Source organism: Rhipicephalus microplus, chromosome 3 (genome assembly GCF_043290135.1).
Source record: "Rhipicephalus microplus isolate Deutch F79 chromosome 3, USDA_Rmic, whole genome shotgun sequence".
NCBI classification, from domain to species: domain Eukaryota; kingdom Metazoa; phylum Arthropoda; class Arachnida; order Ixodida; family Ixodidae; genus Rhipicephalus; species Rhipicephalus microplus.
The window spans coordinates 71,488,173-71,515,867 of NC_134702.1; the positions used below are offsets into that span (position 1 = coordinate 71,488,173).

General features: G+C 48.6%; 1 protein-coding gene across 1 annotated transcript in view; it reads left to right on the forward strand.

Moving 5' to 3' along the window:
• Nucleotides 1–27,695, forward strand: part of LOC119185179 (uncharacterized) — a 66,246-nt gene that overhangs the window by 19,157 nt on the left and 19,394 nt on the right. Inside the window, exon 3 of the mRNA XM_037434280.2 lies at nt 832–1,003. Within this exon, the coding sequence (XP_037290177.2) occupies nt 832–1,003 (172 nt within the window). The remainder of the gene's footprint in view (nt 1–831; nt 1,004–27,695) is intronic.

Consider the following 27,695-nt stretch of genomic DNA (forward strand, 5'->3'; position numbering starts at 1 on the left):
TCTTATTGAGGAGGGTACGCGTACGTTAGACGAGCGTCAGGTTTATTGCACCTAAACCAACGAGCTGGTGGTGTAGAGAGTGGTGGTCGTGGTCGTGGAGCGAGCGGCAGTAGTGGCAGGTGTTGCGGGCGAACGGACGAGGCGGCAGCTGCGGGGGCTGCGGCGAGTGCTTGGCAGGCGAGGGAGAGAGTGACGTGAGCGCGCAATGTGAGGGGAGCTCGACGTCAACGTGCGCTTGGAGCGTGACCTACTCGGCACCGCTCCAACACGTGCGGTGAGCTGAGCGCATTGCGGCGCGTTCGTACGGACGCACGGAGGAACAGCGTTAAGCAGGCTGGTGAATGGGCTACTCCGCATCTAAAAAACGTTTATAACAATAAAGTCATTAGCATTTTCAATATATATTAATTTTCAACAGATTGATTGATATGTGGGGTTTAACGTCCCAAAACAACCATATGATTATGAGAGACGCCGTAGTGGAGGGCTCCGGAAATTTCGACCACCTGGGGTTCTTTAACGTGCACCCAAATCTGAGCACACAATTTTCAACAGGAATAGTCACACAATCATTCAAGGAAATGATCGAGTGTGACCATGTATGAAATGCCACAATTCTAATGCGCATGGAAATAAACTACTCCTAAATGTATCTGTGCACGCAAAAAAGATAGCATGAGTGAGCACATGAAGTTACGCCAGCTGTTTCTTTAAATAAACATTCAAGATAATAATATATAAAGTGGATATGCTTCTCGTGTTTAATGCTTACGATGCGATAGCGCCGATATCGGGAAATTTAAATTCTGGAATCTCTCCTATACGCTGCAGGAATCGCTCGATTGTCATGAAAGATATCACCAGCAGCGTTGGCAAGGCCAAGATCAAGGAGTATTGGACGTCGAAGAAAATCTACCACTACGCTGTCTTTGACATCAGCGTCAGGTTAAACGAGCAAAGCCAGGAAGGTATGATCATTGGAGGAGCGTTCAACTTATTGAAGGTAAGAGACTTTGCGCACGACGTTCACGCACACACACAAAGAAAGAAACGGACAAGTTTTGTAATATTCCACATTAGAAGAAAAATGGCAGCATATCCACGGAGTGAATGATGGATAGTGGGGTGAAGCATCCGTTCGTCCATTCGTTCTTGCTTTCGTCCATCCATGCGTGCGTCCGCACGTTCACCTGTGCGTCCGTCCCTGCATTCGTCCATGCATCTGCTCCTGCATCCGTCCATGCGTCCATCCGTCATGCAGCCATCTATGCGTCCGCCCATGCATCTGTCTGCGCGTCCGTTCGTCAACCTATTCAACACCCTAGTACCACCATCTCGCATCATTTATTCATGTATTCCTCATATAGAAGCACCGCCATTCAGCGGACATTTCAAGGACTGAACGAGAGGAGACACACGCACACTTTCTTACGGCTTGCGCTTCATGTCTACTTCCCACCTTCAGCCACCTCGAGTTCATGATATATACTAGTTCACTGTATTCATTGCACTGTGGCCCAACGCTCGCTAAACCTTTCTAAAACCTAGGAGCTTACTCCCAGCGAGTATAACGTAGCAACTCTTTCTTGTCTTCTGTGCGTTGTTGAACAATATAAAATTCGCAGCTGCGCGTTCACTAAAAGCCGAATTCTTCTGTCTCTCATTCCCCCTTAGCAGCCATTAGCATGTACATTGAGCACTATCTTTTATTGTTCAACAACGCACAGAAGAAATCTCTCACCGGCACCACCTTGGAGGTCGAAATGTTACACTTGTTTCACGCTACTACGGCTATGAGGGACGAACGGGTGCCGCTATAAGGAGCTTCGCCACTAAAAGTACGCCGCATATCTGAGTGCTTTGATTGCAATTGTCGCCGAAAGACAAGTCTTCTGTCTGTGAAGGATGGGCTACTGGGTGGCTTAGTGGTTAACGCCTCACACTGACGATTGAGAGGACCCAAGTTCTATTTCTCGTGCCGTAGTCTCTTTGTGGACTTTTTCCTTTTTGCATTTTCATATATATATATATATATATATATATATATATATATATATATATATAAGGAAGAGAAGTGTATACCTAAGGGCTTGTAGTATTTCCGTGTTTTAAGACAATATTCATGAGATATAACAGACAGTAATGCCAAGGAATGTACAGGGGAAGTTATTAGAACCAATGGAATGTAAATAAGAAGAAAGAAGAAAGAAAAGTGGAGAAAAAATTACCAGCTAGCTGGTAATTTTTTCATCCACTTTTCTTTCTTCTTATATATATATATATATATATATATATATATATATATATATATATATATATATATATATATATATATATATATATATATATATATATATATATATATATATATATATAATATGGCGAGTGACGCCAGCGGCAACATCCAGCCAAGATTATCCACATAATTGCTATCACAATAAAACTTACCAAGAATCCCACCAGATCAATATATGGCTGGACGTACAGGAAGTAGTTGACCTGCATCCGGATGATTCAATCTTTTCGGTTGACAGACAATGAACAGACATACCAACTTCATCGTTACGCCTATGTGGTACAAGAAAGGCTATCGTATTTTTAAAGTACGCACAGATATTTTAAAGTTACTGTTGGGGTCTTACACCTGAAAACCGGATAAAAAATACGGCTCAATTTGTGATGGACGCCGTGTAGATGAGTTCTGGAATTTTCGATTGTCTGTGGCTCATTAACGTGCATGTAAATCTAATCACACTATTACCTAGCGTTTCGCCACCACCAAAAACGTAACTGCCCCGGCCTGGATTCAATCTTGCGACCTTTGGGTCATGAAGCACTCGAGTGCTATAACAATACGAAAATATCATGAATATGCTCAAAGAATAACAGATAAACGAAGAAATCAGCTAAGAACGTTAAGCTTATTTAATGTGGTATCCAACTATGCGGCTCGACAGAGGGACCGAGAGATTAATCTTTTATTAGTAACAAATGCACACTGAGCCTTCCTTGGGCGGGGCCCTCAGTCCAGGGCTCCATCGCCTTCCGCGACCCTGCGAGCCCGCTGGACCATCTGCTGCTGTTCCTGCCAGCGTAAGCAGAGCAGTGCAGACTCCCAAGAGGAAGGGGTGGGGTTGGGAATCAGAGGAACGTCCTGTGGGGCAGATCATTACCACGTGGAGTGGTACCCTGTCGGTACGGATCCACAGAAGGGGCAGTAGGAGGGGTAGAGAGTCGGATGAAAGCGATTTCGCATATAGAGGAAAAGAAATGAATTGGTTTGTAGTTGCCGCCAACTGACAGCATCTACTCTGTTAAGTGAAGAATCAGGGCGAGGATACGTATAACGGCTCTGTTGGTAGTACTCCAGCGTAGCGTTGTAGTTTAGTGGTTCTGTCGACGCGTCGTCTGGGTTGAAAAGCTCTTCCAATGGTGCCCGGCCGGTCAGCACTCGGGCGACCACATGAACGCGTTCATTACTATGGAGAGAGGCGTGTCCAGGAGTCCAGACAATACGCGCAGGACGTAATGCGGACGGTGAGGCAGAGGAGAGGATACTGTGTATGTGCAGCCACAAGTACTTGAGCGAAAGCACGGCAAGCAGCTTGTGAATCTGTTACAATAGTGACAGAGGAGTTATGTGATAGTGTCGTAGCGTGAACAATTGCCAGAGCAAGAGCTCTCTCCTCTGCCAAAGCACTGTCTGTAGTATGAAGTGTGGCAGACGCCACAAGGGCGTCAGTGTCGTCTATTATGGCTAAACACATGGCTGATTTCTCTGGGTAGCATGCCGAATCAGTGTAAAGGCTTCCATGTCTGTGTTATCATCACAAAAGACGCGTGCCATAGACTGAACTCGGGCACGTCGACGACCGACGTGGCGGGAGGGATTCATATTGCGTGGAGTCGGAGGCACTTTGACGAGTGCGCTGACAGTAGAAGCAAGTTTATGTCGCGGTACCTGTGCAGGTTGTTTTGGGAATTGGGTAGCCAAGACGAGACAGGATTTCGCAGCCCTGATGGGTCTGCCCGAGTCGTTGTAGCTGACTGTTGTGCTGGGCCTCAGTGAGTTCGGTTACGGTGTTGTGGACGCCTAGTTGAAGGAGGCGTTGTGTAGATTCGTGTGGAGGCAAGCCGAGAGCCACCTTCACAGCTGTCCGTAGAAGGATGTCCCTCTTTTTTATTTCAGCTAGCGGGAGATTGTGAAAGGGGAGATGATAGGTGGGCCGACAAACTATGAGTGATTGTACGAAGCGGAGGACATCCTTCTCACAGAGGTCGCTCTTGCGATTGGGGATGCGTTGGATCTTGTGTGTAATTTGAGTTAACTGCTGAGCCAAAAGGTGTAGAGTGTGCGAGACCTTGCCGTCAGACTGAAGGTATAGGCCTAAAATGCGAATTCAAGCTACCAGAGGGATAGAATGGCAATCAAGAAACAGCGAAATGTCAGGATAATCAGTGGTTTTACGGCGCCGCTTGCATACCAATAACAACTCTGACTTTTCCACTGAGTACGCAATGCTGCCGGCAGCGGCATAGTCGTCTTGTGCCACAGACGCAGCTTCCTGTAGGGCGTCCTGAATGGTTCTGTCTGATCGTTCGGTTGCCCAACTTGTAATGTCATCTGCATAGATGGCATGCTGGATGTTGGGAACCTGTTGTAATAGGGAAGGGAGTTTATCCATAGCAACGTTGAACAAAGTGGGCGAGAGAACCGAGCCCTGTGGTGTTCCTCTACCGGCGAGACGAATGACGTCCGACCGGAGGTCTGCAATTCCGATAGTGGCCGTGCGGTCAGAAAGAAAAGACCTGACGTAATTGTACATACGTGAGCAACACTGAGATGATAGATTTGTGGGGTTTAACGTTCCAAAACCACCATATGATTATGAGAGACGCCGGAGTGAAGGGCTCCGAAAATTTTGACCACCTGGGGTTCTTTAACGTGCACCCAAATCTGAGTACATGGGCCTAGAAAATTTCCGCCTCCATCGGAAATGCAGCCGCCAAAATCGGGATTTGATCCCGTGACCTGCGGGTCAGCAGCCGAGTACCTTAACCACTAGACCACCACGGCGGGGCAGGCAGCACTGAGATGAAGCGAGGTTGTCAAGAATAAGGTCGTGGGAGACGTTGTCAAAAGCATCCTTCAGATCCAGGGCCAGAATAGCTCGGACTGGTTTGAAGTAGGACCATCCAGCACGTCCTCCTTAAGCTGTATTAATACGTCCTTTTTAGAGATACCAAGACGGTAGCCAAAGAGTGTATCAGGAAAAAAAGTAATTGTCTTCGAGGAATGGTTGTAGTCGAGAGAGGACAACGAGTTCAAAGAGTTTAGCTACACATAAAGTTAAGGTTATAGGGCGAAGATTCTGGAGGAATAGCGGCTTGTCGGGCTTTGAAATAAGTATGATTTCTGCGTGTCACCACTCCTGTGGTAGCGTGCCGTTGTTCCAATGTTGTTGTTAAAAGCGGTTAAATATTTGATGGACTGGTCATCTAAGTTACGCAGAAGTGTGTACGTAATCCCATCTGTCCCGGGGGCTGTGTTACGCTTAATGCTTTGCAAGGCTGCCCTAACCTCTGCTTCTGTAATGCCCTCATCTCTAGGCATACCATGCACGTGTGGATAATCACGGTAGGCGGGACGGGGGCCCGTGGATACATAGTGTTGCTTTAATATGTGCAGCAGAGTGGTATCGTCGAGCCCTGATTTGCGGAGAATGGTGCGGAGTGTGTTAGCAGTATGGAATTTTGTCTGCGTGGGATTTAAGAGAGCACGGAGCATACGCCACGTTCGAGGTGTACTTAGTGAGCCGTTGAGTCGATCGCAGAAGTTATGCGAATCGTTGCTAGTGAGGATGTTCACATAGTCATGTGCCTCAGTAGCTAGTTGGGCGATTCAGAGACGAAGTTTTTGGTTATAATTCTGCCACCACCATCGCCGTGTCAAGCCTCTGTGGGCATCCAAGAGGTGCAGCAGATGCCGGTCCACATCCGGCGTTTCTGTCTTCGCAGTGATGAGTTTGGTAGCTGTTCTAAAATCGGACTGAAGCTGTAATATCCAAGCCTCTAGGGAGGGAAAGTCCTGATGTGTAGTTGTACGATTACGCCTAAATGCATCCCTATTTGTAGGTTTTATGATGCGCTCTGGGGCACGCGTGGCTACTACTTGGAGCTCTGTAGTTAGTATATGGTGATCACTGCCTAGATTGACAAGAGGTTGCACCAGGAATGATGACTAACCCCCTTGACTATCGTGAGGTCAGGGCATGTGTCCCTGCTGACACTATTATCTAAGCGAGTGGGTTGATCAGGTTCCGTCAGCAGGGTCATGGGATGAATCGCGAGAAGCTGTGCGAGTCGTCGGCCTTTAGGCGGTTCTGTTGCGTAGCCCCAAGCCGGTTGGGGGGCATTGAAATCTTTTACAATAACTATGTGTTTACCCAACTTGCATAGTTGTGCGAAGAAATGACTGAAGTCATCGTTCCGGGCGTTAGGTGCACTGTAGACGTTAAACACGAACAGGCTGCTACTGAAACGAGAGCACGGGACTAATTCGAGAAGTACGTGCGAGATGGAGGTGCTTTAAAGGGTGTGTTCTATGACAGTGATTTGTTTAGAAACTAATGTAGCTGTGCAATCCAGTGTATTGTTCGTTACGTCCATGTATGTGGTGTAACCCGAAAGCGTAGGGGTACATTGTACTTCTTGTAACGCTATGAGATCGGGAGTAATCCGCTGCGTCGCAATGAATTGCATTAGAGCTCCGCGTTTCCTACGATACCCCCTGCAATTCCACTGTCATACACGTAGGAGTTGAGGGGTGTCCCGCGTTGACCTATGGTTTCTCGCCATGATCCTGCAATAGTGGGGCCTTTGTAGTACACGGAGGCATTTCAGACTATGCTAAATGTTGGTGGAGGGAGGTGGCAAGCAGGACTGCAGCTGCTGCGGCTGTTGGGACAGTTTTTTGGGACGGTGATAGGAAACAGGAAGGGCGTGTGTAAGGAGGCAGTCGCTGTGCTTCACGTGTCGGAGACGTGGTGCGTTTTGGTGCAGATGGCGGATTATGAACTTGGACAAGTGCAGCCTATATATGCTGTTTAACATCCGTTACAATCTGCTGAACAGCAGGTTGCAGGGCCTGCTGGATCAATTGCTGGAGTAGAGCTGTTAGCTCAGCCATAATGCTATTCTTCATTTTCTGCATTTCTACCTGCATCATAGCTGCGAATTCGTTTCTAAAGAAGTAGCCATTTCGTTCAACGCCTCTTGGGTGCAATAGTCAGATCGTGTTGCAGTTGGCGGCATGTCAGGGTGAAGTTGAGTGTCCACTGACATGGCTTGTGGTGTTCTTTGCTGCGTTGATGTTTGTGTGAGGGGGCGGAACTGATGTGGAGAAGAGGGGCAGGAGGGAACTGCTCTGCCCAGCCTACCGTTTTCGCTTTCTTGTGGGAACCGCTTTGCTGGCAATGATGATGCGTTGTCCCGTCCGTGCGCCAGCCTCGAAATCTCTGCTAGCCAGCGAAATCACTCCGCGATGACGAGTTTTCTCGCTTCGGCCCTGACTTATCCCTGGAACGCCTCCTTCGCCTGGCTGCACTCTCGGACGCACTGCTCTGCCGTCTAGGGCTGGGGGATGGTGACTGGGCCTTCCTGGTGGGAGTAGCTGACCGGGGTGGTTTGCATCGGTTGACTGGTGGCAAAAACCGCTTTGGGCATGGTTTGGCAGCCGTCGGGTGGTCGCCACCGCAAAGCACGCAAGAAGGATGGCACTCGTGGTTGTTAGGTGATAGTGAATCCCCACACACTCGACATTTCGGTGTGTCAGGAGGCTGTGGGCACACATCCTCGTGGTGTCCTGTTTTGTTGCACTTTCTACAGTGTTGAATAGTCCGTTTGTAGAGGTAGCAGCGGAGAACCTGTCCGTACGCGTTGACGAAGAAAGGGACTCGCTTACCACAAAATGTGAGCACCATGGCTCCGGAGTTGCCGAGGTGTCTGCACGCAAGGACCTCGTAGCCCGGTACTTTAACTTCTGTCAGGAAGTCATCTGGTGTGTTTTCATGGCCTATTTCGTTGACCACACCTTTGCACGAATCATCAGGCGCGATACCATAAGAGGTGAGGTCGTAAGTTGCTGCGTGGACTGTAATTTTGATGATTTGTCCATGTGCAGTGGTGATGGTTTCAGATCAGGTCTTATTGTTGGATCATTTTGATTTTCGTCAGCACGAAGCTTGATATCAGGTTTCTCACTGCGTATATTTGCTGCATGAGCTACGGCGAGAAGTAACGTCTTGGGGCTAACCTTGCTCAGATTTAATCCACCATGGGGACGGATTGCTAGCTTGTAGTCCTCGGCAGGGAGCGGTGGGAGTCATGGTAGACGCGTCTTAGGCCGTTGATCGACGTAGCGCGTTTAGAAACATAGGACAAGGGAAGGGTTTCTAAACGCGCTACGTCGATCAACTATGTCTTACCAACATGCCCAACGTTATACTCTAGTCTTAGGCCCGTTCTGGCATAGAGTGGGCTCAGACGGCGTGCTGGGCCAACTCCTCCTAGATTTCCCGTGCCTGTCGGACGAGCGCGAAACGCCGGTCATCAATGGCGGTGCTGCCTACGTAGAGGCGTCTCTTTGTACTTAGGCTTTGAAATCGACAATTTTGACGTTTGCTACTAATTTCAGAGGATGACTTGTATTAAAATAGTGGCTTGCTGAATGACGGCGTCACTTACATACGGTTAATTGTAATTACGTTTACGCTTTTTTAAAACTTTCTACGTTATTTTTGTTACATATAAGCTCCAAAAACGTTAAAACCCAATTGAAGACACCCCTACTTGAGTGGCACCACCACCGTAGTTCCGATGACCGCCGCTTCCCAAGTCACCACCGATAATCCGGCAGGCACGGGAAATCTAGGAGGCGTTGGCTGGGCAGCTGTTGAGTCGGTACGGTATGGTGTCGCTGCAGTCGGCGTTTGTTCGCTCTCTTGGTAATAGTGATCTATGGCTGTGCGTTGTGCTCATTGCTAGCCTGCGTTTTGGCGTCTTCGCTGGTCTGCGTATTCATCATGTGGTCAGTCGAGCGAGAGGGCAATGGGTGCTCCTCGTCGGCGGCAACGCTCGCAGAGACGCTCGACATCCGCTGTAGAGCGGGGCGGCGTTCTGTCCAAGCAGCGTCCCCGGCTTGTTATGTTTAGCGAGGCGGATCTCACCTAAGAACTTTTGAAAGTGTTAAGACGTTTAAAAGCACACTCACAGGTTGAAGCCCGGTATAGGCTTGACAGTGGTGATGTTAGGAACAAGTTGCTATCATTGCAACAGGTCGCCAGGAAGAAATTCTTGAAAAAGGACCTTAGCCGGAGCCGATGTGGTTCGCGTTCGTACGACTCGTTCGCCAGGTGACGTTCCCCTTGCGGCTCGATATAATGCAAAGCTGAGCTCGTTGCAATGCTTGCATGATTGACGCATCATAAAGACGAAGTGGAAAAAGCAGCGGGCGCAGGACGAGTGCTGTCCCACAACTGAAGGGCTTATTTCGGAAAAACAAAAGGGAAACACAAAGCCGAGCATAGCAAGCATGCGTAAAAGAAAGTAAACACATGTCATTTATTCTGAACACATTTGCGTCCTTGAAAATTAAACATGTATTTAGATATTATATGGGCCTAATAGATATGCAAACTCCCTGTCTGTTAAGGAAATCGACACAAGGCTCACGCATGCGTCTCGCAATCTTTCAATGTGAAAAGCTTCGATCATTTAACAGTTGAATTTGCTATTCTGCCCAGCAAGCACTCTCGCATCAACAGACACAGGAGGGCAGCCGCACGTATTAGCGCAATGCGATGCAAAATGTGATTGTTATGCTTTTTCCAAAACTCATTATGCTCCTTTTAATGAACGTTGACAGATTGAATTATGTGTAGAGTTTAACGTCCAAAAACCACCATATGATCATGAGAGACGCCGTAGTGGAGAGCTCCGGTAATTTCGACCACTTGGGGTTTTTTAACGTGCACCCAAATCTGAGCATACCGGCCTACAGCATTTTCGCCACCATCTAAACTGCAGCCACCGTAGCTGGGATTCCATCCCGCGGCCTGCGGGTCAGCAGCCGAGTACCTTAGCCACTAGATCACCGGTCCTTTAAGCGAACGTTAATGCGTCTGCCACTTCGTACCACGTATGATCACAGGCTTAATTAGTGGAGCATGGGATATTCATTTGTCCAGCTGTGGCCTTAGTCACGACAACGACGATGACGACGACGACGATGACGACGATGATGATGATGATGATGATGATAATGATGGTGATAAATATGATGGTGGTAATGATGATGGTGATAATGATGATGGTGATAATGATGATGGTGATAATGATGACGATGATGATGATGATGATTGTGGTGGTGGTGGTGATGCACTTGCTAACAAGAGAGGCTATTAAACAAAAGGAAGGTCCTCGACGAATGAGGATGCGATGAAGCGCATATGACAGGCATTCCAAGATCATGCTGTTACAAGCGAGAAGTACACAATAATTGCAAACAGCTTGTTGAAAGGTATGAGAGTGAAACCTGAAGTGTACCAAAAAGAATCCGTGGAAAAATTGAGTACTATGCAGTGCTAAGTAGAACGGAAAAAGATAGGCATGACATTGAGGCCCGTATTTACTAAAGATACTCAAGTGGAGAAACTTAAAGGGGTACTGACACAAAAAATTTGGCCTCGTGTTTTCCTGCTGCAATGCGTTGCTGTTAGTTATGACACCACACATTCTTTGCTGCAGCACGCGATAAATAAATATTTACAGACCCCTCATTATCGTTCAATTTCGTTTTTGTTTGAGAGAGTTCCAAAACTGGGTGCAACTGTCGGCACCTAGCATGTGCAACTCTTGACCACGTCAGCACACAGAACTGTGACGCACTTCCGCACGCTCCACATCAAGAGTTACTTTCGAATAGTAAACGGCACTGCAATGTCACCAAACACAAAACTGTCTTATCGTGCGCCACGGTCACGCATTCGCAACCAGCCGCCAGAAATATGGACTTCGAGAACTCACGCGGCGAAAAAAATGGCGGCTGTGACGTCATGATAACTTGTTTTGTTGACCGCAGCGCGGTGACGTGAGAGATGTAGGGGGTGACCGCGGTATCACATCCGAGGGTGTCTATAGCACTACGAAGTCGGTCGCTTACGCAAACTTCAAAATTAATTTAAAATACTTTCCAAGCTACATTCGCTGTTGTATCTCGCGGATGATATACGAATGTTCATGACAATAAATCCCGCAGGCTATCCTGGCCCCGAAATTTTGTGTGAGTATGACAAAGTACAAGTGTGAGGAAAGTCTCAGAAAAAATGTTTCTAGAATGACACCTAAGTGTTACCTTCAGAAGTATATATATATATATATATATATATATATATATATATATATATATATATATATATATATATATATATATAGTACCTGAGAATAGTGGCACCAGCTTTGTATCAGCGGGAAAGAAGACGTTGACGTCCGTGTGTGGCTCATGCTTTCCGGGTTCCTGCCTGTACCAGCTTGTTGCGGCTAACGCTTCTTGAATAATAACCTGTGTTTTTACGTGACCTCGCTCGCTGCATTAGGTGGAGGTGCTGAGTAACGTCCTGGAGTTCCGCAGCCGTAAGCTATCATCTGATTCCACGATGAGCAAGCGTGTCATCCCCCCCAAGACTCTTCCACGCTGCCGTGTGTCATGTGCCCCGGTGTACTTCGTCTGCGTGACCCACCAGTCTACAACGGCACTGAAGATCATGATGTGGAAGACTGGCTGACAGAGTACGAGCTTGCGAGCGCGATCAACAAGTGGGATGACCCTGCAAAGCTGACTCGCGTCATCTTCTACCTGGCAGATTTTGCCAACCTATGGTTCATCAACCACCAAGCCGACGTCCCCATTTGGTCCGTTTTCAAAGAGGCCGTGAACTTGTTTTTTGGTCGTCCAGCCATGCGCAAGCTTCGCGCTGAACTTTGCCTGCGAGACGATTGCAGCGAAATGGTTAGAGCTTCACGAGCTACATTGAGGATGTGATCAGCCTCTGTAGGCGAGTTGATGCGAGGATAACGGAGGCTGACAGAGTAAAGAATGTATTGAAAGGCATTGATGACGGCGCTTTTCATATACTTGTGGCCAAAGACCCACAGACCGTCACGGCCGTGATTCACCTATGTCAAAGTTTCAATAAGTTGCGCAAGCAGCGAATTTCAACACGGCGCCCTAATACGCAAACATCAGATATTTCGACTTTGGAGTGCAAAAACAGTGGCCCCGACTACGGCGTGTTAATGCCTCAAATTCAACAGTACATCCGGGAGGAAGTTGCTCGACAGCTCTCTCTTGTGGCCACCATCAACGAGACCCCCACAGCACTGGACCACTCACTTCGCCGTGCTATTCGGACGCAAGTTGCCGAGGCTCTCCCTTCGCCCGCGTCCCCAATATCAGTTGCTGCACCGCTGACTTATGCAGAAGCCGTCCGCCGACCTCCTGCCCAACCACCGCTTCCTTCATACAGTCCAGCTACCAACTATTGCAGGTCACCAGTTTCGGTTTATCCGGTAAATCGGCCCTTTCCACCACCTCGAGCACCTTTAAATTCTTGGCGTACTCCGGATAATTGACGCGTCTGCTACAACTGCGGTATATATATACATATATATATATATATATATATATATATATATATATATATATATATATATATATATATATATATATATATTATTGTATATACCTGTGCGCAAGTATCCACAGTGCGAATGCAAAACCGAAGTATAGTACGTTAAAATGAATTTCACAATGTTTTTGTTGTCGATAAAATTATGGGAGGCGTAATCTTTGTCCCTACTTTGAACCATAGGATCTAAAGGATCGCCTCCGAGATGCGGCGCACAGCAATTCATTTGTAGAGCAGACGACGGATGACAACTTGCCCTAAAGCATGTTCTTCAGTCTAATGCGGCAGTCTTCGTGCCCTCAATTTGTTATGAATTTGTTATGAATCGTTTATGAACTCGTTCAACATTCCATTCTCTTACCCAATGTGTTGCAAACACATGCCTGTCACAGCAGCTCTATCTGTGTGTCAGTAATGGAGAGGCACCACATATTAGAAGTCTCAGTGCTCTACGTATAAGAGTGAATTCAGATACTGTAAATACCGTGTTCAAAATAGTTACTCATATCTGCTAAAACAGCCTTTCTTCACCAAATGCGGTCACGTTTACTAGCGTTTGAAGCTTATTGCTGCCTTTCCGTTCTGATTTCTGGACTTCTCAACGTATCAACGCATTCTCGAAAAGCTCTGATTTGTACCACGAATATTGTCGCTAAAAACAAAATAAAGCAACATGTTTTTCTTATGTTACTGTATTATGGCATTCGGTTGTCTATTTACGAGATTTTAAGAAAAATCGAAGATGACGTCTTTTATTATTCAAATTTCAGTGGAGTACACTTTTGCCAATATGAGAATTTTGAAGCAATATATAAAAATATACATTAGCCCTACGGCAGCAATAATTTATGTACCTAATGAACACACTACATCCTTAAAACGTGTGAAGTTTGAAAATGCTGCTTGCATTACTTTCGGAGAAAAAAAATGGGAAATACGTAACTTATTTTAAACTGTCGCAAAATTAGACATTTTTAAAATCTATTTTCTTACGGTCTAAAACTTGAAACCATATGAATTCATTCTTCATTAGACATGCATTTCAGGTAAAAAATATCTTCCTTGAAACAAAAATATTTGTCTTTTTATAGCATATGCAATTTTCGAAAATGTCAGGTGACGAAATTGGTGCCTCCATGTTCGTGAAGTTTGATATTTTTTTCTCGTTAGTTATGCCTTTAATCATGAACCAAAGTTGACTTTCGGGCTACCTGGTGAGAGGTGCACGAAATATAAAATACTCAATGAAATCTAAAATATCGACTTTTGGACCCGTGTCGATCTCTCGTGGAATCACCCTCGGGCAGTTGCAAAACGCGGTGCAGTGGAGGGTACACTCTTCCTCCAAACAGATCTGGCTGCCTTTCATTGAGGGGGTGCTTTAATTGCTCTTGTTTCAAAGGCCGATTCATTTTTGGTGTCCCAATGCGTGAGGCGTTCTTTTGACGGCGGCGACCGAGCGCGGTTGGATGTGGATGGTCAGTTATAAGCGAATCTTCGTCGTAGTCATCATAGTACTTTTTAAACCAAACGATCATTTCTTTTTTGATCTTTTCCCATGACTCGTCGTTTTGAAATATGTGGGTGACGTAGAATTTGAAAGCCTCGCCGGAGATGTAGTCGGTAAAGTTGATGATCATCTCCCGTTCCGACCAGGATGCAGCGGTTGCATGGAGCTTTAACAGGTCAAACCAGTCCTGTACAGGTCCATCGTCCACTGCTCCGGTGTACTTGGGGATGGGAAGGCCAGTCGATGGTTCTGTCATGGTGATGGTCGCTGTGTGCGGCGAGGAGATGATTCCGTAGTCGATGTATGGTCAGGGCGTCTTGTGGAGAACTGCGTCGATGATGAGACACTGATGAAGTGACTGGGAGGTCTTCATCCTGTCGACTCGTGTGACGCTATGATAAATGGGTGACGTGGCCTGGCTCATACGCCATGTTTATTTCATTCTCACTTCTTCCGCATCTACTTCTCCTAACCATTCCTGCCTTCTTATGTCATATATATAGAGATCGTTAGGTGGCGTCGAGGAGCGCGGACGTGAAAACGTCGGCTCCCGCTTTTCTAAATGTTTTCGGTCGTTTCTTTGCTCCGAGATCACTTGGCTTTGTGCTTATTCGAACAAGCAAGCTCTGTGTTTTCAGTGGAGACGCCATTTTTGGCGGTGAGTGAACTCTTAGACATATTTTTGGACTTTATTGTTGCGACGCGGTGAGCGTCCCCACTAACCCTCACCACACCTAGGGTTGGTGAGGAGTACGGCCGTTACACGAAGCCAAGGGCTCGGCCGGACACGGCAGCTACTGGGTCAACCTACCGTACGTCGCAGCCCACAACCAGGCACTGAAAATGCCTTCCACCATAACCGTGGAGGGAATGGAAGTAAGGCCGCGTTCACACTGAGCATTCCAGCCGCCGAAAGTGCTTCAAATCCGGTTCGGCGGTGGCGAGATCCGCCGAAAGGCCCTCTCCGCGCCGATCGCTCTCGGACGGATTTTTGCGGCGTCTGCCGCCGAATCGGTCACCGCGGACCAATAGGAGCGCTAGTCAAGAAATTTTGAAAAATGGCGGCCAAGCCCTACTCACTTGTTATGCCGCAGTGCACGTAACTGAATGTTGAAACCAACGGGAGTTTAACCTACTCTGTGCTTACTTCGCCTCCGTATTTCGTGAAAGAGGTGACCGAGCTTGCTGTTGGCGTGACCGAGCTTGTTGCGGTCTTGCAGAGCAAAACGAACCGACCAATGCCGCTGGCGTCGGTGGTTTTTCTGCTTTTCGTGCATTACAAGACAGCCACTTGCCAGCAAAGTAAGCAGTTTTTGCTTCTTGCGTACGAGAATCGTCGAAGTATACACCACCGGATAGCGTAGTAGCGTTTGCGAGCCGCGGCAACAACCGGGTGACAGCGCATCCATCCCGCGTTCGCCCCGTAGTAGATGGCATATTCGGCTGTGCGGGGCGCGTCCAGTGCGAACGACGCTGCGTTTCGGCGGCAGGGGAATTTCGGTCGCTGTAGAAAGCGGATGTTTCAGTGTGAACTAGGCTTAAGCGCGGAGATCTCCGATGGACGAGGATGGGCCACCGCCATGGGACGCCGAAGACAGACGACTCCGCCGAACGAGGAGCTGGCCGCTGGGACGGTCGAGCACAGCAGCCAGCCGAAGCACCCCAGGAGCTTAAAAAAAAGTCAATCGGCAGTATACCGTGTGGTATCCGCTTCCAGACTACCCCGCCTACGCAAGGAAGGAGGATTGGACGTAGCCGAGTCGACCTCGTTCTGCTGGCGAGAGCTGTCATCATGGCCGCCCAGATCACCGACGAACAAGCACGGGAGGACACGATCTGCCCCAACAATATGCAAAACATCATTGTTATTTCTACGCCGTACCAAAATAATGCTACATCATATGTGAAAGTGCAGAAACTGCACACAAACCAAGGCTCGTTCGAAGTTGCCGCATACGTGGCCACGCCCGATAATACATGCAAGGGCGTCTTCAAGAACGTTGACCTCTCTCTTGATGACGCAACGTTCAAACGCCTGATTGTGCACGACCGAAATCCCACTGACATCGAGGCAAGACGCATTGAAAAGACCAAAGTAGTCGCAATCCTCTTTGCCGGGTTGCGCGTTCCGAGCACAGTGATATGCGGAACCGCCATGGTTCCCTGCTGGCTGTACAAGCGACAAGTCGATGTTTGCAGAACGTGCGGAGGAGTCGGCCATCGTGCCGATGTTTGCCGGCACACAAACGCAACGAGCAAGAAATGTCACAACTGCGGTGAAACGCTACAAGAAGACGGCGTGCATCACTGCGAGCCGAAATGCAAGCTTTGCGATGGAAATCACCCCACCGGAGATCGCGAATGCAAAAGACGCTTCCACATTCCATACATAGTGAGAAGGAGAAGAAGACGCAGAAAGCAAGAGTGGCAAGCACAACAACGTCAAGATGCACCAACATCTGTCACGTTTAAGGAACCCTACCACAACCAGGTGCCGGGACGGGAGAACGCCTCGAGCGTCCATCACCGTTCTCCATCCAGGGGGAGATCCCGATCCAGAGGGCGTTCCCGATCCAGAAGGCGTTTTTGATCCAGAGACCGTTCTCGTTCCGGAGAGCGCCCCTTGACCCTGTCGAGATCCGACAACCGCCTGTCATCTCGGGAGTGCTCCAGATCCCGATCGAGAACGAGACCAACAGCCACGCAGCAGCAGCAGCCGAACAATGGCTCCTGGGCAGCAGGGTTGCAGGTTAATCACGAAGCACAAGTAGCCAGCCCAAAGGTAAGGCACAGCCAGAGCATGCTCCCGATTCTCGTATTGTGGCGCTTGAACAAGAAAACAGGGCCCTCAAGGAGGAGCTTGAAGAGCTCCGGACCTCAATAGCTAGAATAGAGAGCTGCCACGGAATTAATCTGTCGAGCTTACCGGCACCACCGACAACACGCTCACAACAAACGATCCACAACACACACAAACGCAAAGCCGTAGACAGCGACACGACGGAATAGATCGAGATGGTCTCGATAGGAAAAAAAGCCCCACTGACAAATGTCGAGTCCGCGACAACTAAGCTCAACGACAAAATGATACGTTGGCGAACACGCTTGCCAAGTTTATGGAAACCTTTAAGACTTACGCTGACAAAGCTGACCAGAGGCTCGTGAGCCTGGAGAAGATGGCAGACAACCCACCTGTGGCAGGTGCTCCTCAGAAGCTAAGCGCGGAAAAATCAGCGGTTACGGCAAGCGTGCTGAGCATAACTTCTAGAGCTAAAGTCCGACCAGTCAAAGCACGCAATCTCGCGGCAATAACGAGCCGCGACGCACATAAGCTACCAAGCCAAAATGGCTGCTGATCGTAACGAGATTAAGATCTGGCAATGGAACTGTAACTCACTACAGAAACGCAAAGCAGCACTCACACAACTATTGCTAGCCTGTAAAAAAAAGTCGCATATAATATTGCTACAGGAATGTGGAGAAAGTAAAACTGCTAAAAGCATTTGCATATAGGGGTACAGGGTAGCCAGGCCGACCCTGCACCCCGAGCAGAACATGACGCGAGGAGTGGCTACCTTCATCCGGAAGGACATAATGTTTGCCGAAAGGGACGCCCCCGTATACAAAGAAGGCCTGGAAACGGTCCTGGGGGAAATCTTACCACACAGGGCTGGTAAAAGAAGCATCTTTGTGCTCAATGTTTACAGTCCTCCATCAGATAAGAAAAGAGATTTCAACAGGCTGCTTACCTCGGCGGTAAAAACGGCGGGTGACAATCCGCCCATAGTAGCGGGTGATTTTAACGCCAGGAGTACCGAATGGGGATACATAAGAAGTGAAGGCAAAGGCACCAAGTTAGCAGAAAGCGCAAATGCGCTGGACCTGCAGCTGATAAAAAACCTTGCCCTCCCTTCAAGAAGAGGTAATTCGGTAAAGCGGGACACAATGGACATAACCTTCACCAAGAACGTCAGAGCTACCTGGGATAACCTCGCCGAAGTTCTAGGTAGCGACCACTGCATCCTGGAAATTACCGTTGAGAACGAGGCGAAAGCACCAAGAAAATTCAAAATCACAGACTGGGACCAGTTCCGTAAAATACGGGAGCAGAAGGACAATACAGAACTATCATATGAAGCCCTCTTAAATGAATTAAAAATGGCAGCGAACGAGGCCACCAAAGAAGTCGAGACTGATGAATCCATCCAGGCAATGGACTCTCACCTGGCCAGTTTGCTGCAGAAAAAGCATGACCTAAAAGAAGCGTGGCGTAAAAACAAGCTCAACAGACACGCACGAAAATCGCGGACCTTCGCCACGAAATCGAATCTCATGCCAAAACACTCTGCGCCCAGCAGTGGAACAACACATGGGACGAGGCAGATGGCAAAATGAGGAAGGGAAGCAAATGGGGGCTGCTCAAACACCTTATGGCAGACAGCGACAAACCCACCAGAGGCGGCACCCAGCTGCAAATTGAACGATTGGTGCACAAGCACGCCCAGGATAGTGGTGGATCCCAAGCTCTCCTCAAAACGCTAGGCCAAAAATATATCCCACTGGAAAGCAAATCAGTAGCCTGGGAAAACAAAAATCACTCATAGGGAGGTCGACCGCAAGAAAAGCTAGACGAACCATTCAGCGAAGCTGAAGACGGTACGCTCTACAACAACACAATGGCAGATCAGCACCAGGGCCATATGGAATCGACAAGCCCTGCCGCGGTGGTCTAGTGGCTAAAGTACTCGGCTGCTGACCCGCAATCGCGCGTTCAAATCCCGGCTTCGGCGGCTGCACTTCCGATGGAGGCGGAAATGTTGTAGGCCCGTGTACTCAGATTTGGGTGCACGTTGAAGAACCCCAGGTGGTCAAAATTTCCGGAGCCCTCCACTACGGCGTCTCTCATAATCATATGGTGGTTTTGGGACGTTAAACCCCACATATCAAATCAATCGATGGAATCGACAATAAACTGCTACGGAATGTAGACGATAAAGCAATTGTAATCATTACTAAGAAGATAACTGAGGCATGGGAAATGGGTACCGTGCCCAAGAGAATGGCGTAGTGCCAAGGTTTCGCTCATCCCAAAACCTGGAAAACCGCTGAGCATCGATAACTTAAGGACCATATCACTCACATCGTGCGTTGGAAAAGTAGCTGAGCATGCAATACTCAACCGTATCACGGACCACATTAAGAGCATTGGGCTCTTTCGACAAAACATTATTGGCTTCCGCAGGGCACTGTCCACACAGGACGCCATGTTGATGTTAAGAGAACGCATATGTTACGGCCTCCTCCACACGCCCAAAGCCATATTAGCCCTGGACCTCACCAAGGCCTTTGACACCGTAAAACATGAATACATACTGGGTGAAATATCGCACATGAACCTAGGCGAGAAATTCTACAACTACATTAAAGGCTTTCTGGCGAACCGAACCGCGACCGTACGCATAGGAGAGCAATGCGGCGAACCCGAACGACTCGGAAATATCGGCACCCCACAAGGGTCAGGGCTCTCGCCAATGATCTTTAATGTGGCGATGCGCAGGTTGTCGGAGAAGCTCGCTCAAATCCCATTCGTGCACCATGCCATATACGCGGATAATATTACCATATGGGTCCCATGTGGCCACTCATATGGCGCCTTGGAAGGAATCCTTCAACAAGCACTGACTACAACTGAAGAATTTCTGAAGCCAACTGGACTCGCACTGTCCCCCACTAAATCTAATCTAACGCTCTTTCACCCTCGACGAAATTCGGGCGAAGAGGAGCAGCAAGTAGTGCTCAAAGCTGAGAACAACCAAATGATACCGCAGTTATATACGGTCAAAGTACTAGGGCTAACGTTAAGCGCCAAGGAGGGCCAACACAAACAAGCACTCAAGCGCCTTGAAAAAAGAACGAACAATTTTTCAAGAGGCATTGCTAGAATCGCCAACAAGAGAGCAGGCCTCCTAGAAGACAACATCATGAAGGCGTATCACGCCTTTCTCGTAAGTCACGTAGCATACGCGTTCCCGTTTCTAAAACTCACGAAGGCTGAAATAAAAAAGGTCCCCTCCATGCTCCGCAAGGAACTGAAAACGGCACTCGGCTTGCCCAATAGCACGAGCAACGAGAAACTCGAGCAACTTGGTCTGCACAACACAGTCGAAGAAATTTTTCAGGCTCAGAGAGTGGCACAGATCACACGCCTGTCGTTGACGCAGGCAGGCCATCTCATCCTACGAGACGCAGGCATTTGCCCAATTTTTCAACCAGAGAAAAGAATACAACTTGGTAATGACGTGAGGAAACACATTAGGGTTGAGCCAATCACCCGCAACGTTCACCTTACGTTCAACAAAGGGCGAAGGAAAGACAGAGCGTGGGCGCTCATAAACAAGGCAAAAAAACGCAACACACACGCGCTATTCGTAGATGCCGCCCGCTACTATGGCAGGGAGGCGTTTGCCATAGCAGTCGTTGATATAGACGGAAACCTCATAAACGCGGCAACCGTCCAAACAAGCCATGCCCACGAAGCAGAGGAAATGGCAATCGCGCTAGTCTTGCAAAGCTGCCAAGACTACTCCACAATATACACAGACTCTAAGACGGCGGCACGAACGTTCGCGGCTGGCCTAGTAGCTAAAAGCACAGGAAAACTCACCGTTAACGCAATAAGAAAGTGCGAGAGCAAAGAAACCCTTGTTAAAGAAGAGAAAGCTCAAATCTACGTATCCTGGTTCCCAGCCTACATGGGACAGTTACCGGGACTCGACCACTGCAATACCAACGAAGAGGTCAACCACCTGGCGCGTGAGCTCACACGCCGCGCCGCGGACAACGACCCCTCGATGGTTGAGCGGTACGAAATTCTCTACAACCAGGACAAAGCACTCACATACCACGAGATCACCTCACATTACCGGGGACAAAGACGTGCCTTCCCAGCACCGCACCCAAAACTTAACAAAGCGCAAGCTCTAACTCTCAGAAGATTGCAAACACGTACGTACATAACACCATCCACCTTACACAGAGTCGACCCCGACACACCACGCACATGCACCCTTTGCAACGATCCCTATTGCAATTTCGACTACATGCTCTGGTTGTGCCCTACCCATAGCGCAGCACAACTGAATACCCAAAAGGCTTGGCAGGAAGCCCTCAAGAGCAATCAATACAAGCTTCAACTACAGGCGGTCCAGAGGGCCCGGGACATCGCTACAAGACTGCGGCTGCCAGCGCCATCCTGGGCGGAGCCTGCAGGTTGAATTAAGGGTCGCAATGGCCCTTTTTCAGCCTCCTCGGGATATGTTTAAATAAAGTCAATCTCTCTCCCTCTCTATGTCATATATATATAGGCAGGCATGGTGGTTGAGTGGCCGTAGCGTTGCATATAGTCTAGTAGATCCTCCGTGAGCGGTCACAACGTGGTTTATTTCGACGTTTCGGCCTAGAGTCTGGCCTTCATCAGGAATAATTCCCGATGAAGGCTAGACTCTAGGCCGAAACGTCGAAATAAACCACGTTGTGACCGCTCACGGAGGATCTACTAGACTATATATATATATATATATATATATATATATATATATATATTGTTACGTCTACGAAGGGTTTATTCAAAGAAGACGTAACGGTAACGGCCGACTCGACGGTATACCGCAGGGAACGCGAAGCAGCGAGCTCTTGCCACCAACCGAACGTCCTCTTCTTCTGCTACCACCGTGTTCCCCGCTACACAGGTGCACATACCTAAATTACACATGTGGTAACACTTCCCTCTGCGCAGACGAAGCCCACTGGGCGAGTCAGTCTCTCCAGGAATAAAGCGCTTCAAACGTGCAACATGGACAAGTTCAGTTTTTGCAGACCGTCGGCCGTTTGAATGGAGATGCGCTATGCGGTAAACTAAATCACTGATACGGTCTACAACAAGATAAGGTCCCGCATAGTGCGCTAGCAGTTTCTCGCTCAAACCGAGTTTTCTAGTTGGTGTCCACAGCAACACCAGGTCACCGCGATTGTACGTCACGTGTCGGCGTCGGCGGTCAAAATGTGCCTTCGAGCGATCTTTCGAAGCAAGAGTGCGCAAATAAGCAAGGCGTCTAGCTTCTTCTGCCCGACAGATGATCTCGGATATGCAGGGATCATGGTGGTCCAAACACGGGAAGATGGTATTCAGGGTATGACGAGGTGGTCGAGCATATAGAAGAAAAAAAGGACTGTAGCCAGTAGTTTCATGCTGAGCGGTGTTGAATGCATATGTGATAAAGGGTAGAATACTGTCCCAGTCCTTGTGATCAGATGCAACATACATAGACAGCATGTTCGAGAGAGTTCTGTTCGTTCGTTCAGTTAGACCGTTCGTTTGGGGATGGTATGGCATAGAGTGCCGAAACCTTGAAGCACAGACACGAAGCATCTCTTCCATCACGTCTGCTGTGAATTGTCGGCCACGGTCACTGATTACGATTTTGGGAGGTCCATGTCGAAGAATTACAAAACGTAGCATGAAGGAAGACACATCGGCTGCAGTGGCCGATGGTATGGCAGCTGTCTCGCAGTACCGTGTTAAATGGTCGGTGCAAACGACTATCCAGCCATTTCCATCAGAAGACCGGGGAAAGGCTCCAAGGAGGTCAATCCCGACTTGCTCGAATGGAGTTCTAGAGGGCGGCACCGGATGTAATCGCCCTAAAGGAGCACTTTTTGGGCGCTTATGACGTTGACACTCGTTACAGCTAGACACGTATTGTTCCGTAGTCTGGCGCATTTTGGGCCAGTAGAATCTTTCTTAAAGACGGCGCAGAGTTTTCGCTGTGCCTAGATGACCGGATGTTGGGTCATCATGCATAGCCTGCAAAACATAAACGCGAAGACTCTTCGGAACAACCAGAAGATAACGTGAGCCGGTGTTGGTGTAGTTCTTTTTGTAAACTAGCCCGTCTCAGATGCGGAAGCGCGTAGGCGATGATTTAGTTTAGTAGCAAGAAGCTGTTGTATGGTGCTGTCCCTTTGTTGCTCATCCTTAAAGGCCTTGTTATCGGGAAATGGTTGGTCGAGTGATGCAATGTAGGTATCGAAGGTGTCCGCGTCACATTCCATCGTTAGAAGCGGTAGTCGCGAAAGACAATCTGCGTCAGCGTGACGTCGGCCGCTTTTATAGGAAACCGTGAAGTTATATTCTTGTAAATGAAGTGCCCAGCGCGCCAGCCGACCAGATGGGTCACGCAGGTTCACCAACCAGCAGAGAGAATGATGGTCTGTCACGATGGTAAAGGGGCGTCCGTACAGGTAGGACCGGAAGCGCTGCACTGCGAAGACTGCTGCAAGGCATTCTTGCTCTGTGACAGTGTAGTTACGCTCGGACTTGCTGAGCGAGCGACTTGCATACGCTACGACGTGTTCTTGGTTATCCAAGCGTTGAACCAGGACAGCACCTACACCAATACCGCTGGCGTCTGTGTGAATCTCAGTGGGAGCGAGAGGATTGAAGTGTCGAAGAATCGGATGGGACGTCAAAAGAAACTTCATCTCCGAAAAAGCAGACTCGCATTCCGGGGTCCAGTCAAACTGTGCACCTTTCTGAAGCAGACACGTGAGCGGGTATGCGATATTGGCAAAGCCAGGAATGAATTGCCGAAAGCATGAACAAAGCCCCAAAAAGCTGCGCAGTTCTTTCACCGAGCTTGGCTGCTTAAATGCCTCCACTGCGGCCGTCTTGGCGGAATTCGGTCGTATGCCTTCCTTGTTTACTAAGTGTCCAAGGACGAGTGTTTGGCGCTCTCCAAAACGACATTCCTTTGAGTTGAGCCCCAAGCGTGCTTTGCTTAGACAGTCCAGTACGAGGCCAAGGCGTGTGTTGTGCTCACAAAAGGTGCTCCCAAAAATTACAACGTCGTCCAAGTAACACATACACACTTCCCACTTCAATCCACGCAGAATGTTGTCCATAAATCGCTCAAACGTTGCGGGCGCGTTGCAGAGTCCGAACGGCATCACATTGAATTCAAATAGTCCATCTGTTGTAACAAATGCCGTTTTCTCCTTGTCTTCCTTGTGCATTGGAATCTGCCAGTAGCCTGACCTCAGATCCACAGACGAAAAGTAAGAGGCCGATGATAGACAGTCGATAGCATCATCAATCCGCGAGAGTGGGTATACGTCTTTTTTAGTGATGGCGTTGAGACGGCAGTAGTCAACACAAAATCGCCATGTCCCATCCTTCTTCTTCACTAGAATTACTGGAGCGGCCCACGGACTACATGATTCTTGAATTACATTTTGCTTGAGCATCTCGCAAACCTGACGAGTCTGACGAGTCTTGACGAGTCTTCATGGATCACTGCGCGTTCCGAAGGCGATACACGATATGCTTTCTGTCGGAGAGGTCTGTGAGATGTCGTGTCGATTCGGTGCTTTATACGAGAAGCAGGGAATGACGGTGAATCGTGCTGAGCGAAATCAAAAATACCGGCATGTTTGCGCAGAATACTCACCAGTTCGTTACGTTCCTTGGTGCTGAGTGACTTATCAATCATAGCCATAATGGTGGTGTCCCTGGCGTGCAGATTATCTCAACGGGTCTTATCCGGGGAATCATTGCTTTCTGCGAGGGTGGCAAGCGAGAATACTTGGTGTTCACGAATCTCTGTAAGTTTCAGACCCTTCGGCAGCACTGTAGGTTCACTAGAGCAGTTAATCGCCCATAAACCAGTATGCCCTTGCGCAACTGATGATGTACAGTAGGGTATTAAAACTGTCTTTTTTATGCAACTGAGATGCACGGGCTTCACAGTTGCGTCAAATGTTTTCTCATTTGCAGGTGAACAGGCAACAGGGACACATTTTGCAGACAACGGCGGCACAGTTGTGTCCACAGACACGCAAAGAGCACTTTCTTGAGAGGGCGAGTTTTCCATAAACGAAACTGGGATATCAGAATCTACTGTAATTTGTCCTGTGCGGCAATCAACAGTAGCACCACATAGCTTCAAGAAATCGAGTCCCAGAATGACGTCATGCGTAATATGAGGGAGAACAGCTAACTCTGCGACAAAGTTCTGGCATGCCAAACTAACAGTCACAGTGCAGACACCAACAGGTTGTAGCACCTCTCCACTCACTTCACGAAACGTATCAGGACGGTCCCAATGAAAGATAACCTTTCGTCCAAGAAGGCGGGTGAAAACTAAACTCATCACTGACACGCTTGCACCTGTGTCCACCAACGCCATCGTCGGTACACCATTCATAAGCACTCGAACCTTATTTCTAAACATGGAAGCTAACGGAGGTATATCTGTTGAAATCGAAGACTGTCCGGCGACCTCACCTCCAACGGCCGTGCCGGCTAGTTTTCCTTAGGAGGCGAGGAGTGGCGGCGCCGAGGAGACGGTGATCGGTTGGCGCGAGGGGCAGGTGGTGGTGTCACACTGCGGTCAGAGGCTGGAGATCGGTTTCGTAGCGGTCCTGGGATCTCGTAAGACGCGCTTCCCGGGAATGTCGGTGCTCGGGTGACGCCAGAACGGTTAAATCTCGGTGATCGGTCGTACCTTGGCGGCTGCCGGTAGTTGGAATACCTGGCAATGTGTCCTTCGAAGCCACAGTTGTAGCAGACTGGTAGAGGACTCTCGCTGAACCAATGCTGAGACCGCTCAGCTGTGAAGGGTCGGTGACGAGCTTGCTGAGCGGGGGCTGCCCACCTCTGTGTGGCGGGGCCGTGCAGAAGGCGTTGGCCATATCGCTGGTCGGCCGCGAATGAGTCACGACGTGGCCTCCAATTTCCAATTTCACTGATGTCTGCCATACATACCGATGGTGGCAAAGGAGCTGATAGTGCCGCCGTGTAGTAGGGTGGATTGGTAGAAGCATGAGGAATGGTTTCGTCAACCCTACCACCTTGTCGCTGCAGCTCTTCACGCACAATTGCCCGAATAGTAGCCGTAAAGTCGGTGGGCGGGCTCACGTCGACGGTGGCAACCGTTGTCACATTTGCCAGCCTACCAAATTTCGGGGCGATGCGACGAGTCTTCAATTTTTCAAACGTGCGGCAATGATTTTGGACGTCGGAGGCAGAGGTGAAGTCATCCCTGCCTGTCAGAAAATTGTAAACGTCTTCCGCTATGCCTTTCAATAGGTGTCCGACCCTGTCTTCTTCAGACATCTGCGGGTTTATAATCTTGCAAAGCTTAAGGACGTCCTCTATATAAGCAGTGCAGGTTTCTCCAGGAGTCTGGGCTCTTCCAGCAAGAGTCCGCTCCACGCTTTTCTTTTTTGAGTCGGAGTCACCGAAACACTTCTTGAGTTCTTGCGCAAAAAGAGCCCATGTTGTCAAGGACTCTTCGTGGTCTTCATACCACATCAGTGCAGTGTCCGTGAGAAACAGCGCAACGTTTTCCAGCTGATCGATAGAGTTCCAGTGGTTGTACCGGCTCACCTTTTTGTAGTGCGTCAGCCACGCGTCCACATCTTCTACTGCCATTCCCGCGAACGGGCGGGGTTCTATGTAGTGATGCCTAGGTGGAGTCAGTGTAGATTGGCGCGAAGTTGAGGCGGTTGATTCCTGACCTTCGCTCTGGGCCATGACGACTGTTGTCGGCGGCAGACCGGCAAGATGACGGCTCCAGCGAACTCCGAACAGCTGTGGCTCCGTGGTACGTCGACGTGTCGTACCCCGCACCTCCACCACTTTGTTACGTCTACGAGGGGTTTATTCGAAGCAGACGAAACGGCCGACTCGACGGTATACCGCAGTGAACGCGAAGCAGCGAGCTCTTTCCACCAACCGAACGTCCTCTTCTTCGGCTACCACCGTGTTCCCCGCTACACAGGTGCACATACCTAAATTACAAATGTAGTAACAATATATATATATATATATATATATATATATATATATATATATATATATATATATATATATATATATATATATATATAGCCCTTTTCGGGACAAGTGTGGCATAAAGACAATACAATAGAGATGGAGTAAGAACGCCTGCATTCCGTAATGAACTGCCGGCATATGTGCGAATATTTCTTCCCTTAGTTGGCTGGTTAAGTCAGCTGTTTAATGCAGTTAGGTATTTATTGCTTGCTGGTTGGCAAACGCAGGAATCCGTAGACTTGCATAATGTAAGACAGCCTATGTGGTGTCGCGCCATTTAATTTCAAAGAATTTCTGAATGACTTTTAGTATATTTCTGATCTATTTATATTTGTGCACATTATACACGCGCTTGGAGTGCTGTGCTGGCTGAAATATGGTGACTGAAAAATGTTGGCTGAAATATGTTGGCTGAAAAGGTGACGTCAGCGAACAGGTGCTCACTAGCGCCAAACCGCTCGTAGGTTACGGCCGTAGCGGCAGAAGGTACAAACAAGACGTGGGCACTCGAGAGGGGCTATCTGGACAGGTCAGGAGTACAGTA